The sequence below is a fragment of the Puma concolor genome, chromosome D3 (genome assembly GCF_028749965.1).
Source record: "Puma concolor isolate L17-30 chromosome D3, mPumCon1.1.hap2, whole genome shotgun sequence".
Classification (NCBI taxonomy): Eukaryota; Metazoa; Chordata; class Mammalia; order Carnivora; family Felidae; genus Puma; species Puma concolor.
In genome coordinates this window covers 8,383,847-8,399,149 of record NC_141678.1, presented here as the reverse complement: position 1 = coordinate 8,399,149, position 15,303 = coordinate 8,383,847, and the positions used below count along the sequence as shown (strand labels likewise).

Sequence of the window (15,303 nt, the reverse complement as noted above, 5' to 3'; positions counted from 1 at the left end):
GCCTCTCCAGAGGGAAAATTCTCTAGGTAGCCATACTTGGTACCATATTACCCTCCTTTCTTCTCATCCTGTCCTTACAAGCATAGCTGGCTGGACTAAGAATGGACCCCTGACCTGACCTGAGGATAGCCAGTAGTCTATGAGATAGTTGGGCATGAAAAACTGCCCCCAAAAGAGAAGAGCTGCACCAGGAATTTGAATTAGAAAATGCAAAGAAAATAGCACAGTTAGTGAAATTTCAACATAAAATATGTAGAGAGGAAGGTCTTAGCATGTAAGATGAACAATAAAGAGTACAGGTTATGGTACCTGTACCTGTTCCAGACAGATTATGTTTCTGATCCTTAGAATTCCATAACAGCACTTTTTCTTTACTGTCCTTAATATCCTTTCAATAAAACTCATTTAATATATAAATGAAAAAATATATAAATGAATTTAATAAAAGAATTATTTACAAATAGATTTATTAGCTTACTATTAGGGAGAAATTTTATCATCACTAGAAATACACATAACCAGTCCCTTTGGTTTCCAAGTTGCTTACTCAAGAAAAGCTTTAAGAAAATCAATGGATTAGAATGTAACCATGAAAACAATTCTTGATGTCCTCAATCTCAAAACTTTGCTCAAAAATCTCCTTTCTGAAACTTTTCCTTCCTAACAATCACATCATTTGCTTCCTCTTATCAATTATGATTCTGATTATATATTTCCTTCCTCCTTCCTTCCTTCCTTCCTTCCTTCCTTCCTTCCTTCCTTCCTTCCTTCCTTCCTTCCTTCCTTCCTTCCTTCTTAAGTAAGCTCTATGCCCAAAGTAGGGCTTGAACTCACAATGCTGAGATCAAGAGTCAGATGCTCCACCGACTGAGCCAGCCAGGCACCTCTTTTCTATATTTTTCTTAAGTTGGCTTATCTTTTGTCTTTCTTGAATTTCTTCACGTTTGTCTCATCTCACCTATGAGTGTATGAACTCGAGAGAATAGGGACTTGTCTCTCACTTCTTTTGTGATGGCAGCGATGTGTAATGGAATGAGCAGGAGATTTGAAATATGATAATACAGATGCTGGAGTCAAGCCCCAACTCTCTCACTGCCTATTTGTCTATTTGGATAAGTCACTAAACCTGTCTCAGACTCCATGGCATTTTCTATAAAAAGGAAACGATGTCTATCTGATTTCAAAGTCCATGTGATTTTTCACTGTGCTCTGATGGATGGCATTCGTGAAGAATTTTATAGTTCCACACTCAGGCACATGCAGTACAACCCACATTCAAACCTAAAATTACTACACAGAGAGTGATAAAATAACAACTGCTAATGTCAGATGGCGGAGGCCATCTGATCTGGATTTGCGGAGGGCATTTACCTTCTAACAGTTTAGCTTCAAAGCAGTGGTTAGAATTAGCTTCCAAGTAATGGTATTCCATCACTTATCACGAGCTATCGTAGTTTGCCCCTGGCCCTGCTCCCCAGCTAAGCAAGTCCATTAATCTAAAGTTAACTTGTCACCACTCGCTGGCAGACTCTGAGCTTTTACCTGGCCACAGAAGAACGTGACTTCATATTTATAGCTCTGACATGCATCAGATTTAAAGTAAAAATCTAATCTAGCTGCACTTGTGATTTCGGCTTAAATTCCTTCTCCTTCTCTCTCCCCTCCCCCCGATAATTTGACAAAACAAATAGCATAAATTAAATAAAAAACTTCAAAGTTCATGTTATTACTTTTTTGTGGAATCATCATCATCATCATCATCATCATCATCATAGTTTGTTTTCTATAAATTACTCAAGTAAAATATTCAGGATTATAACCAGCACATCTTAACAAGATCAGGTGCTAAAAGTATCGCACAATCAGATTCACTTACTTGACATTTCTGACGCAACTGTCGTAGTTCTTTTATAACTGGGGCTAGAGCTGACTTCTTTTCCGACACCAGTGAATTCAGTTTTTTTACCTGTCATTTAAATAAAATACATGACATCTAAAACAAGAATTCAAAAGAGCAAAAAACCTACATGCATAAATATATTTATTAAAGTGTTATTTAAAAGAGTAAAAAGACTAAATTATTTCAACATCAAACAATGGGAAAATGATTTAGTAAATGTTGATTGGGTAATATGGAACAGCATTTAACTTAAAAAAAATTTTTTTTAATGTTTTTTATTTTTGAGAGAGAGTGTGCGCACGCGTGCAAGTGGGGGAAGGGCGGAAAGAGAGGGGAGCAGAGGATCTGAAGCAGGCTCTGTGCTGACAGCAAAGAGACCAATGGGGCTCAAACTCATGAACCATGAGATCATGACCTGAGCTAAAGTCGGACATTTAACTGACTGAGCCACCCAGGAGCCCAGCATTTAATTATTTAAAATGTTAGTTATTGGGGCATGCTCAGTTATTTGACCATCCAACTTCAGCTCAGGTCATGATCTCATGGTTTATGAGTTTGAGCCCCATATGGGGCTCGCTGATGTCAGCTCACAACCCGTTTCAGATCCTCTGTCTCCCCCCTCTCTGCCCCTCCCCCATTTGCACTCTCTCTCTCAAAAAGAAATAAACTTTTAAAAAATAAATAAAATGTCAATTATTGGGGCACTTGGGTGGCTCAGTCGGTTAAAGCATCTGACTCTTGATTTCAGCTCAGGTCACGATCTCATGGTTTGTGAGATTGAGGCCCACATCAGACTCTGTGCTGGGCATGGAGCTTGCTTGAGATTCTCTCTCTCCCTCTGCCCCTCCCCTGCTTGTGTGCACACATGCTCTCTCTCTCTCTCAAAAATACAATACAATACAATATAATACAATAAAATACAATAAAATAAAATGTCAATTACTAAGGTTGCAAACTATATGGGAAAATACTTGTAATCTAACACTGAATAATGAAAACAAATTATAAAGTTGCCTAAATACAACTACAATCATGTTGTATTATGTAAAAAAAATGTAATTATGTAGGTTATAGAGTATATACGAAACATGAGGAAGTGATATTCAAAATACTTAATAACCCAAATGATATAAGTAATGACCAATCAAAATGGACACCAAGCATGGGGATTAACAGAGTATTGAAGGTCTCTGCTGTGTTAATCATTAATCTTTTTAGGGGTTAGACAGTAGTGAGATCCAGAGGGTTCTGGGCAAGTAGCCAATTGGAAAAGCCAGGTGGAAGTGGGTACTCTGAGAGTTTGAGGCAACAGTTATTTCCTTCTAGTAAGGAAGGAAAGATTTCAACATTTTAATGCCTGCTAAAGCGGCATCAGTTCATTCAGGCTGAGTAGCAGCTCCAAATAAGGACAGATAGGAAGGAAAAACACAAAAATGAAATAGTTTTATTAGTTAGGGTGGTATGATTTGGGAAAACTTATTTTTTATCTTAAGTATTTCTTTAATGTTATAGAACTTTTACACACTTCAAAAACCACAAGATAAGGCAGGCATTTCAATACCTAATTCTATAGGGTATTTAATAACCCTATCGTGTTTCCTTGGGAAAAAACCCTGCAAAATGCCTAAATTATTACAAGTTGAACAACTTACTAAAATGGAAACACTCAAAAGAGACTGATAAAGAGATGAAGGAATATAAGGTAAACAATGTGCAGAAATGAAAATTTCAGTGTTTCACTGAAAACAAAACACAAAAATATCTGCCTCTAGCTATACAATAAAAAAAAAAAAACTATAAAAAAGCATAATCACCATTTCAGACATGTCATCTAGCGTTCGGCCTTTCATTTCGTCGACTTCACTCTTCAGTGCAGATACCCTTTCCAGCTCTTCCTGAGTGTAACTATATCCAGATATGCCCTTTTTCTCTTCAATAGTTCGCTAAAAGTAAAGAATAAAAATAGGTGTCAAAATTGGGGTCTACAAAATGGGTGTCAAAACCTTGATGATTCTGTAAGTAGTATACAGACTTAATACATAGCAATAAAGTTACAAATAAAATAAATTAGCTTACAATGCTAAAGAGTAATTTTTATTGACTTCAACAATAATTACATACTGTTGTATGTTATAAACTTAGGCTAAATTTTGCTTTGGTATCTTCGGGTGCATAGTATTTCTAATTTTAGCACTCAATAAATACTTGGTGACTGAATGAATTCTCATGTGACCAATATACTTGCATTCATTCAGCCATCCAATATTTATTAGATACCTGAATGTGCTGAGCATAGTTCTAAGCACCAGATAGATAGATAAAATAAAATGTCAATTATTAAGGCTGCAAACCATATGGGAAAACACTTGTAACAAAACAGGTAAAACAAAACAAAACAAAACAAAACATAAAAAAAAAAAACCTCCCTCACAGAGCTTACTTCTAGTGAGAGTAAACAAGCAATATGTAGACAAGTAAAATACATATAGTGTGAGGTGAGAGTGGGGCTGGAATCTTAAATAACAGGGTGGTTAGAGGTCTTCCTGAGAAGATGACATCTAAGCAAAGCCCGAATGAAGGGAGGGAGCAAGTCATACAGATATCCAGGGGATTGGTAAGGGCAAAAGACATGAGGTAGGAGCAAACCTGTCCCTTCCAAGAAATATCCAGGAGACTGGTGAGCTGAAAACTGAGTGAGAATGAGGTGGGGTTGGGGAGGGATCATACGGGACTCAGATGGCTTGCTGGAACAGTCTCAGTTAATGTCTGTTGTCCTTTGCATTCTCAAAAGTGTCCTACTTTAGATGATAAATTATACGGTTACTTTATTTTTAGGCCAATGAAAGAGCTTGGACTTATTTTAAATGAGATGGGAGGCTTGTCGGGTGGCTCAGAGTAAAGGAATTTTTAAAAGACCACTTTAACATCTGTGCTGAGATCAAACTATAGAGGGACAAAGGAAGCCAGTTAGAAGACTACTCCAGTAATTTAGGTTAGAGATAATGGTAGCATGAATCAGATGGTGGCGGTAGAGGTAACGAGAAGTGGTTTTGTACATATTTTAGAGATAAATCCAAAAAAATATTATGACAGATTAGCTGTGAGGTGTGAGGGAAAATGAGGGGTAAAGAATGACTAAGGTTTCTGGCCTGCAGAACTGAGAGATGGAGCTGCCATTTATTGAAATGAGAAAGACTTGATAAGACCAGATTTGAGGGAATAATGAAGATAAGAAATTTAGTTTTGGACATGTTAAAAACTTGAAATATCTAGCAGATACCCAACAGAGGGGTCAAGATGTTATAAGTACAAGACTGAAATTTGAGGAGAAATCTAGGCTAGAGATATCAATTTGTGAGTTGTCTGCATAAAGAAGGTCTTTAAAGCCATAGACAGGATAAGATCACCAAGGGAGTGAAACTAGAGAAGAAATCCAAGGGCTAAGCCTGGTGACTCTAATATTTAGACCTTGGAGAAATGCGAAGAAATCAGACATGGAGTAGAAACAGGAGTGCTAGTAAAGGAGAAAAACCAGGAGAGTGTAGTGTATTAGAAGATAAGTAAAGGAAGAGGGAGTGATCAACTATGTCAAACACTGCTAATAGGCCAAGTAGGAAAAGAACTAAGAATTGCTCACTGGGTTTAGCAATGTGAAGGTATTGGTGACCCTGACAAGAGAAATTTTGGTAAGATGGTGGGTGTGAAGACCTGACTGGAGAGGATTCAAAAGAGGATGGAAGAACCAAAAAGAAAGAAAGACAAGGAGAGAAGGAATGGAAGAGTTGGAATTGGGGGCTGACAATAAGATTGAGATCCCTAAGAAAGGAGGAGTAGGAATTACAAAGCATTAGCCCAAGATTCCGTATGCAATTTCCTCTTTGGGCATTACCAAATCCTAAGCTGTGTGCAAGGAAGGTAAGACTCCCCAAAACCACGTGAAAATCAGTAGATAGGTGACTAAAAAGCTGGGCAAAGTTTTCAGTATCTCATAGTGCCGGGCAGACAGAGGTAGGAATTCAGGACTTGTCAAAGTATGTTGCTTCAGACTATCAGTTGAAACCCCAGAACGGCTACACCTTAGGAGTAAGGGTTATAACCTAGGAATAAGAGCTAGGCCCTAGAAGTAAGGGCTACTTCCTGGGAATAGAGTTTCTGCCACAGGTATAAGGGCTGAATCTTAGGAATAAGAGAAAACTGAAAAATATCAGCACTAACAAAACTGGATCTAGATGATCTATGAGGAAAAAAAAAATCAAATGCTCTTTAAGGAAAGAAATGTTTCCAGAGGCTGATGTTCAATAAAAAAGTACTAGGTTAGCAAAGGAACAGAAACAAATGTCGGAAAATCAAGAGAAAAATACAGATAACAGAAACAGACACCCAGATAAATTTATTAGATAGGACATTTAAAATAGCTGCAATTGGGGCGCCTAGGTGGCTCAGTCGGTTGAGCATACGACTTCAGCTCAGGTCATGATCTCATGGTCCATGAGTTCGAGCCCCGCGTCGGGCTCTGTGCTGACAGCTCGGAGCCCAGAGCCTGTTTTAGATTCTGTGTCTCCCTCTCTCTCTGACCCTCCCCTGCTCATGCTCTGTCTCTCTCTGTCTCAAAAATACATAAACATTAAAAATTAAAAAAAATAAAATAAAATAAATAAAATAGCTGCAATTATTGTATTCAAGACAATAAATGAAAAGTTGGAGAATGTTACAAATAACTGGCATTGAGGAGGGCACCTGTTGGGATGAGCACTGGGTGTTGTATGGAAACCATTTTGACAATAAATTTCATATTAAAAAAAAAACAAATAACTGGAATCTATCAAATGGAATCAAATGGAAATTCTAGAACGGAGAAACATAATACCTGATATTCAGAATTCAATACCCAGATTACATAGCAGATTGGACACAACAAAAAAAGTAAGATTAATGAATTAAAAGAGAGCACAGCAAAAAAAAATTCAGATTAAGTCATAGAGAGAAAAAAATAATGGAAAAAAAAAAGCAAAACATATAACCCATAATGAATATGGTAAATAGTGAAAAAGCCTAACATACATGTAACTGTAATTGTAGCTCACAGAAGGGAGAAGAGAATGAGACTATAATATTTATTTTTTTTTATTTTTTTTTAATTTTTTTTATTTTTTTTATATATGAAATTTATTGTCAAATTGGTTTCCATACAACACCCAGTGCTCATCCCAAAAGGTGCCCTCCTCAGTACCCATCACCCACCCTCTCCTCCCTCCCACCCCCCATCAACCCTTAGTTTGTTCTCAGTTCTCAACAGTCTCTTATGCTTTGGCTCTCTCCCACTCTAACCTGTTTTTTTTGTTTGTTTGTTTGTTTCCCTCCCCCATGGGTTTCTCTTAAGTTTCTCAGGATCCACATAAGAGTGAAACCATATGGTATCTGTCTTTCTCTGTATGGCTTATTTCACTTAGCATCACACTCTCCAGTTCCATCCACGTTGCTACAAAAGGCCATATTTCATTTTTTCTCATTGCCACGTAGTACTCCATTGTGTATATAAACCACAATTTCTTTATCCATTCATCAGTTGATGGACATTTAGGCTCTTTCCATAATTTGGCTATTGTTGAGAGTGCTGCTATGAACATTGGGGTACAAGTGCCCCTATGCATCAGTACTCCTGTGTCCCTTGGATAAATTCCTAGCAGTGCTATTGCTGGGTCATAGGGTAGGTCTATTTTTAATTTTCTGAGGAACCTCCACACTGCTTTCCAGAGCGGCTGCACCAATTTGCATTCCCACCAACAGTGCAAGAGGGTTCTCGTTTCTCCACATCCTCTCCAGCATCTATAGTCTCCTGATTTGTTCATTTTGGCCACTCTGACTGGCGTGAGGTGATACCTGAGTGTGGTTTTGATTTGTATTTCCCTGATAAGGAGCGACGCTGAACATCTTTTCATGTGCCTGTTGGCCATCCGGATGTCTTCTTTAGAGAAGTGTCTATTCATGTTTTCTGCCCATTTCTTCACTGGGTTATTTGCTTTTCGGGTGTGGAGTTTGGTGAGCTCTTTATAGATTTTGGATACTAGCCCTTTGTCCGATATGTCATTTGCAAATATCTTTTCCCATTCCGTTGGTTGCCTTTTAGTTTTGTTGGTTGTTTCCTTTGCTGTGCAGAAGCTTTTTATCTTCATAAGGTCCCAGTAATTCACTTTTGCTTTTAATTCCCTTGCCTTTGGGGATGTGTCGAGTAAGAGATTGCTATGGCTGAGGTCAGAGAGGTCTTTTCCTGCTTTCTCCTCTAAGGTTTTGATGGTTTCCTGTCTCACATTCAGGTCCTTTATCCATTTTGAGTTTATTTTTGTGAATGGTGTGAGAAAGTGGTCTAGTTTCAACCTTCTGCATGTTGCTGTCCAGTTCTCCCAGCACCATTTGTTAAAGAGACTGTCTTTTTTCCATTGGATGTTCTTTCCTGCTTTGTCAAAGATGAGTTGGCCATACGTTTGTGGGTCTAGTTCTGGGGTTTCTATTCTATTCCATTGGTCTATGTGTCTGTTTTTGTGCCAGAGACTATAATATTTAAAGAAATGCTACTTGCTGAGGACTTTTCAAAAACTGACAAAAGACATTAAGGCCACACTTCTAATAAGCCTTACAGACCCCAAGCCAGATGAATAAAAAAAGAAAACCTAGGAAAATCACAGTTAAAACTGCTGAAAAACCAAAGACAGAAAAAAAAAATCTTAGCAAACAGAGAATAACACACTACCTTAACACACACACACACACACACACACACACACATGAAACAATGGAAGCCAGAAGCCAATGGAATTAAATCTTTAAAGTGCTGAAAGAAAGTAATTGCCACCCAAGAATTCTATATTTGGTGAAAATGTGCTTCAAAATAAGGGTACAATAAAGATGTTTTAAGAAAAGCAAGAATTGAGTGGACTTATCACCAGCAGACCTACACTAAGTGAAATACTGAAAACGAGATCCCAATAGAATAATGATGGTGCTGGAAGGAAAAGCCATGAAAAGAGTAAACAGGTAGATAAATCTAGAATAATATTAAATATAATAATATCATGTGGGATTTACATTATATATAGAATTTAAAAATATATATCCACAATAGCACATAATATGAGGAAGAGATAAATACAGCAAAAGTGTCATAAGTTTCTTACATTGCCCCCAATATAGTAAAACAGGGAAGACTGTAATTAGTCAGAGGTGCATGTTATAGTTTCTGGCTTATGCACTAAGAAATAACAGGGATAACAAAAAGAAGCTATAACCAGTAAGCTAAAAGAGGGGAAACATGGAAGATACAAGTATTTGAGTAATGCAAAAGAAGGGAAGAAAGGAGAAAAAAGAGTGAAGAACTGATGGAACAAATAGAAAATGTTGAAAAAAATCAGTAATTACATTAAATGTAAAGAGATTAAATACCTCAAGTAAAAGGCAAAGATGGCCACACTGTACAAAAATAAAAAGCTAACTATATATTTCTTACAAAAAACATACAATAATTACAAAGATGGAGAAAGGTTGAAAGGATGCAAAAGATATATGTCTTTTAAACATTAACTAAATGAAAGTTTGTGTGGCTGTATTAATAACAGATAAGTATATATTAAGGCAAAGGCTATTATGAGAGATAAAAAAAAAGGGTATTTCCTAATTATCAAAGGGCCAATTTATCAGGAAGATAATGATACTAGATTTATATGGACTAATAACATAATCTCAGTATATCTGCAGTGGGGGCTCCGTCCTGATTTGCTTACCGGGTCAGGGTACCTAATCCCATAGCTGTTGTGAGAATAGCTGTTGGCTATTTATGGCTTACAGCTACCCTTTCTTCAAAGTATGCGATTGGCTGAACAGGAACTGTATCATACCACCTCCTGGGTGGTAGTGAGGGTCCACAGCAAATGACTGACAGTGAGGTACAAAAGGGTAGTTTTCTTGCCTAAAAATGAGACCAACTTTATGATGCAATTTGTGCTCCAGGGCTCCTCATGGGATCAGACGGAAGCTGGGCTCCAAATGAATCCACTCTGCCTCATTGCTTCATTCGGGTTCCTTCACTTCCTTTCTCCTAAGAGCATTCTCTGAATTAATCATATGAAGAGCAGGACTTCTTGTTTCTCTGCTTCTAGAGAACCTGATCAAACTCTAAGAATGGGCTTCTAGAGTGGCATTACTCACTGGCTGAATGGAACCAAGGGCTCCATCACTGGTGGCAGATTGAATATTGTTAGTCCCATACATGTTATAGCAGTGCAATTGCTAAGACTTGTGGTGAACTGAGGCAGAGTATATGTGGAAGGTGACAGTGGTGGCCATGAGAATGGACTGCTCAGATCTCCTTCAGGAGAGCCTGCCGAGAAGAACAGATTGGACTGATAGCCATAACCGCTGCCCCTCTGGATCCACCATCATGTTCTTACCACGCCCATGTTTCTCCCAGGGTGCTCCTAAGCAATGACTGAGGATGGCAATGGTACTAGTGCTGGCCCATTCCTGCCTGACAGGGGGCTCCTCTCGTGGGTGACTAGTTCAGGAATCTCTCTCATTCTAACCAAAACTTTCCCCAAACTGTGCTGCAGTCTGAGGCTCTTCCTACATAACCGTCCTTCCTTCTCTCTCCCTTCATGGATGTCACACTTATATTAAGGCCTAATGATTTTCCCTGCCTCCTCTTGGCTCTCTTGCCTTTACCTTTCATATGTATCTCCTCCAACAAATCTCTTGTACATCTTGGTGTCTGCTTCTTGAATTGTCACAGGGATGCACTATACTAGCTGGTACAATGTTGCTTGTGTTTGAGAAGCATGGAGAAATAATAACTATAAGGACTATAGAATTGGGATGGCTAAGCTCCAGGTATAGTTGAAGAGATAAAATGACAGGCTCAAATATATTAATCTGTAATTTAAAGTAAAGTGATAAGGTTAGAGAACCTTCTTAGGAACTTCAAAGAAACCCTCATTTCCTATGGCTGAAGGTCAGAGGGAGCTGAAAACCAGGCACACAATTTAATTGTTAGCAGGGCAAAACTTCAGAGAAAACTGAATATATTCTATGCTAAAGTCAGGACTCTGAGAAAGGGTGCTGAGTCTGGAACGGAATACCTGCCAAGACTCACTTGAGAACCTTGAATCCCTAGATTATCCTGTATCCTCTGGCCAAGTGGCAAGTGGCTTAGCTTATTGGCCAGGGGCCTGGAAGAAGCAAGGTGCCAGGACTGGAAGATTGGGAGGTCTGGGGAAGGAGCATGCAGATAGACCTATGGGCGCAACACACTAAGTATGAAGATCTTTTGATCACAAGCTAATGGCCACTAGAGAATGTCCACAGCAGAAGTGACACTAAACAACCAAGTGGAAAGGACGATTTGGCCAGTAGATATCAGCCAGCCTCTGTTATTGGCCACCCAGTGCTTAGACAATGGGCTCATGAACAGAATGGCTATGTTGACAGAGATGGGGGCTAAGCAAGGGCCAAATAGCATGGGCTCCCTCACCAATGCCCATCTAGCTACGCCCACTGCCAAATGTCTGACCTGGCAACAATAGAGAGACCAATCCTGAGCTCTAGATATAATCATACCTTGAGGAAACCAATCATCTTTCTGCCTTAAAAAAGGGCAACATTTCATCCTGACTTGGACTGACCCATATTCTGAGTAAGGATTTGCTTTTATTGCCCACAGAGCTGTAGCCAGCATCAATATCCAAGGGCTCAGAGTATTTGATCTACTGATGTGGAATCTTCCACTGATGTGGAATCTTCTTTATGGCAAAGGAGATATGGTGGGGGACACATGACCATGGGATTCAGTCTCTGTGTCACATACTCCACCATCCAGGAAGCTAATAGCCTGATAGGCTGGTAGAAGGCCTTGCTGAAGGTACAGCTAAGGTGTCAGCTTAGAGTTGATGGCCTGTGAGGATGAGCTCTATTCTTCAGGATGGAATGTACATCTTAGACCAATGCCCACCATTTGGTGCTGTGTTGCAAACAAGGAATATATTGGTCTTAGAGCCACAGAATGAAAGTATGAGTGTCACCACTCACCAGGATGCCAACTTATCCACTTAGGGAATTATATTTCCTTTCTTGGCACCTTTAGGCTCTGTAGGTGCAGATTTTCTGGTTTCCAGAGTGCATATGCTTTTACCAGAAGGTGCAATAAAAGGCCTTTAAACTTAATGCTTTGGCTACCATTTCGTCACTTGGGCTCCTCATACTCATAGACCAGCAGACAAATAAAGGAGTTATTATATTGGCAGGACATCATAATGCTATACATAAGCTGCTATATAATAAGGCAGATAGGAATATTTTCGGCAGTCAGATGATCCATTAGGGCATATCTTGGTACTCCCATGCCCGGTTTTAACAGTAAATAAGTAAAGACAGCAACCACAGCCTGATAAGGTCATGATTACGCGCACCTCTTAAAGATGAGGGACTGGGTCATTCCACAAATAAATCATTTAGACCAGTGGAGGTGCTAGCCATACATGAGGGAAATCTAGAATGGATGGTAAAGGAAGGAGATGTTGATTGTTATTATGTCCTTGGGACCAAATGTAGCAATGGGAGTTTTCATTGTCCAATTAACCCTCCTCCTACAAATTTTCCTAGAAATTGTGACCAGTCAGAATCCTGTAGAAGCTATACCTAAATGGAGCGAGTTTAACGTGAAAAACAGGTAGATCCCAACATTGTAAGGGGTAGATTGTAATGGACGTTGTTGGTGCCTCACTCAGACCTTGTCTGCAAGCTGCCATGATAGTTACTGGCTGCTAAAGGTTCACAGGTGCCCCTTCTCCAGAGAGTGCTGCCTCATTGGGCTAGGAGGTTACACTGTGCCACAGCCAATGACTTACTGATACAGGAGTATAAAAGGCCAGCCCCCTTGCCTCAAGATGGAATCAATTTCATGCTGTAATTTATGCTCCAAAGCTCCTCACAGAATCAAAATGAAGCTGTCTAGTCAGGACTACATCCTTGCTTGGCTCTTTTCTGCTGTCCTATCTGCTCTCCTCATTCCCCTTCTTCTGAAGGCACTCCCTCCCTCAATAAATCACTTGTGCAGAGTACTGCCTTCTCAGGCTCTGCTTCTAGGGAACCCAACTTAAGAAAAAATGTAAAGGGGCGCCTGGGTGGCGCAGTCGGTTAAGCGTCCGACTTCAGCCAGGTCACGATCTCGCGGTCCGGGAGTTCCAGCCCCGCGTCAGGCTCTGGGCTGATGGCTCAGAGCCTGGAGCCTGTTTCCGATTCTGTGTCTCCCTCTCTCTCTGCCCCTCCCCCGTTCATGCTCTGTCTCTCTCTGTCCCAAAAATAAATAAACGTTGAAAAAAAAAATGTAAAGAAAAAACTGATGGATTTAAAGGAAAGCAGACAAAGCAATAATCATAGAGATTTTAACACACCTCTCTCAATAACTAATGGGACAAGAAAACAAAAATATCAGTAGGAATATGGAAGATTTGACTATCATGGTTCTCTGGTCACAGTGGAAATAAGTTAGAAATCAATAACAGAAAGGTAACTAGAAAATGTTTAGTTTTAAGCAATAATCCATAGATCAAAGAAATCATAATGGAAATTTGAAAATATTTTGAAGTGAACAGAAACAATTAACTACCTATCAATTTGGGAAGAAGTGTCATTAGAATCCATGGCTGCTACATAGTAAATGTTCTATCTTAAGTTGCCTAGAACCAAACACCATTTAACAGCATGAGACAGAAAGTTCATATTGCCAGCTTAACCATGACTGGTTGAAACTTCGTTTACTTCCACCAGATTATTGCTAGCTAGTAAATCAACAACCTGATGAAATAATTTCCCCATGGGTGAAAAGACAAAAAAACTCAAATCAAGAAAACTCTGAGGAACTGGTGTCCATAATGAGAACAGCTTTGCTATTAGAGGGACTGCTCTGGACTTAACTCTTTTATGACAACCAAGGCACAAATACATAAGGAGCAAGCCTGCAGGCAAACTTCCATGTGGTACCTTTCCCGGATATTTCTTTTCAAAGCTCCATGTAAGTGGCTGCTTAGAAACTTCTGCCCAACAGGCCATGATAAATAAATGTTTTACACTCACTCTTCTTGGTATGATAATTTTTCTCATATTAACTAGAAAGATGTATTTGGAATTCAGCTTCTATTAATTACCCCAATGTCAGCACACATGAAAAAGTTAGTGCTTACGACTACACTAAAAAAATAAATGAATTGGGGTGCCTGGGTGGCTCAGTAGGTTAAGTGGCTGACTTTGGCTCAGGTCATGATCTCACAGTTCGAGAGTTCAAGCCCTGCATCCGGCTCTGTGCTGACAGCTCCAAGCCTAGAGCCTGCTTCTGATTCTGTGTCTCCTTCCCTCTCTGCCCCGCCCCTGCTCATGCTCTGTGTCTCTCTCTCTCAAAAATAAATAAACATTAAAAAAATAAATGAATCAGCTTATATGACATCTCTGTAATTAATCAGAGAAAATTAATAATTTTATGATGTTTTCAGTAAAAACAATGACCTCAGTATACAGCTACAACCTATAAACCTCCTGGCATTTATATTTCTAGCACTCCAGATAATATTGTATTACCAGTTGATGTTGAATATTTTCATGCCGTTGCTTAAGAAGTTCTTCTGTCCTCTGCAAGAGGCCGAATTCAGCTTTAAATTCAGCTATTATTTGATGCTTCTTTTTGAAAACTGTACTCTTGCTTCGAAGTTTACTGACATATCGTTTGAACTGTAAAAGAACACAATATGTAACATGAATATAAAAGTAGTTGCTAAATATATTAACTTCAATGTATTGGAAACATTTTATTTTCTACTGTCTAACATTTGTGTCACGAGTATATAATAACTTAGTTTCATTAGAAAACTTGTAAGACTAACTGCTCAATTAAAATATTTTGTGTAGGTTTTAATTTTTGGACCCATCTAAATGTTGTAAATCCTTATGTAAAAGCTGTTCATTTGGGGCTTTACAAATAAGGGTTTAAAAAACCAGAAACTCAACCCTATTAAAAAAAAAGGTTAAAAAAGGAGGAGGAGGAGGAGGAGGAGGAGGAGGAGGAGGAGGAGGAAGAGGGGGAGAAAAAGTAGGAAACCAATTCTGGCTGTGATCTTACCATGATATCTCTTGCATACTGTACTATTTTGGATGTACTACATGTACTACATCTATTGAGATTAATATGGCCAATCAGAATAGTCAAAACCTATAGCTACTATTTATCATTTAAAGAAGTGTACTGTGACCGTATACACTAAGAAGCATCTGAGACATTGGAATGAAGCCCATCCCAAACCTTAAAAAGCTAAGAATATTCCAGGTTAGTGGGAATTTACAGTTGCTTAATTCAGCTGTCTACCGACCTT

At 39.0% G+C, this 15,303-nt stretch overlaps 1 protein-coding gene across 13 annotated transcripts in view; it reads right to left on the bottom strand.

The window, feature by feature from the left end:
- The window catches only part of IFT81 (intraflagellar transport 81), a 217,634-nt gene that overhangs the window by 43,621 nt on the left and 158,710 nt on the right, over positions 1–15,303 (bottom strand). For 12 of the 13 annotated variants that reach the window (XR_015242216.1, XR_015242218.1, XR_015242219.1 and 9 more), the window contains 3 exons: positions 14,516–14,665; positions 3,715–3,843; positions 1,877–1,966 (listed from right to left, as the gene is read on the bottom strand). Coding sequence is in view for 10 of the 13 variants with exons in the window: in XM_086681634.1 (XP_086537760.1) it covers positions 1,877–1,966; positions 3,715–3,843; positions 14,516–14,665 (369 nt within the window). In the remaining 3 variants the exon portion in view is untranslated. The remainder of the gene's footprint in view (positions 1–1,876; positions 1,967–3,714; positions 3,844–14,515; positions 14,666–15,303) is intronic. The other variant, XM_086681641.1, reaches the window with a different exon arrangement.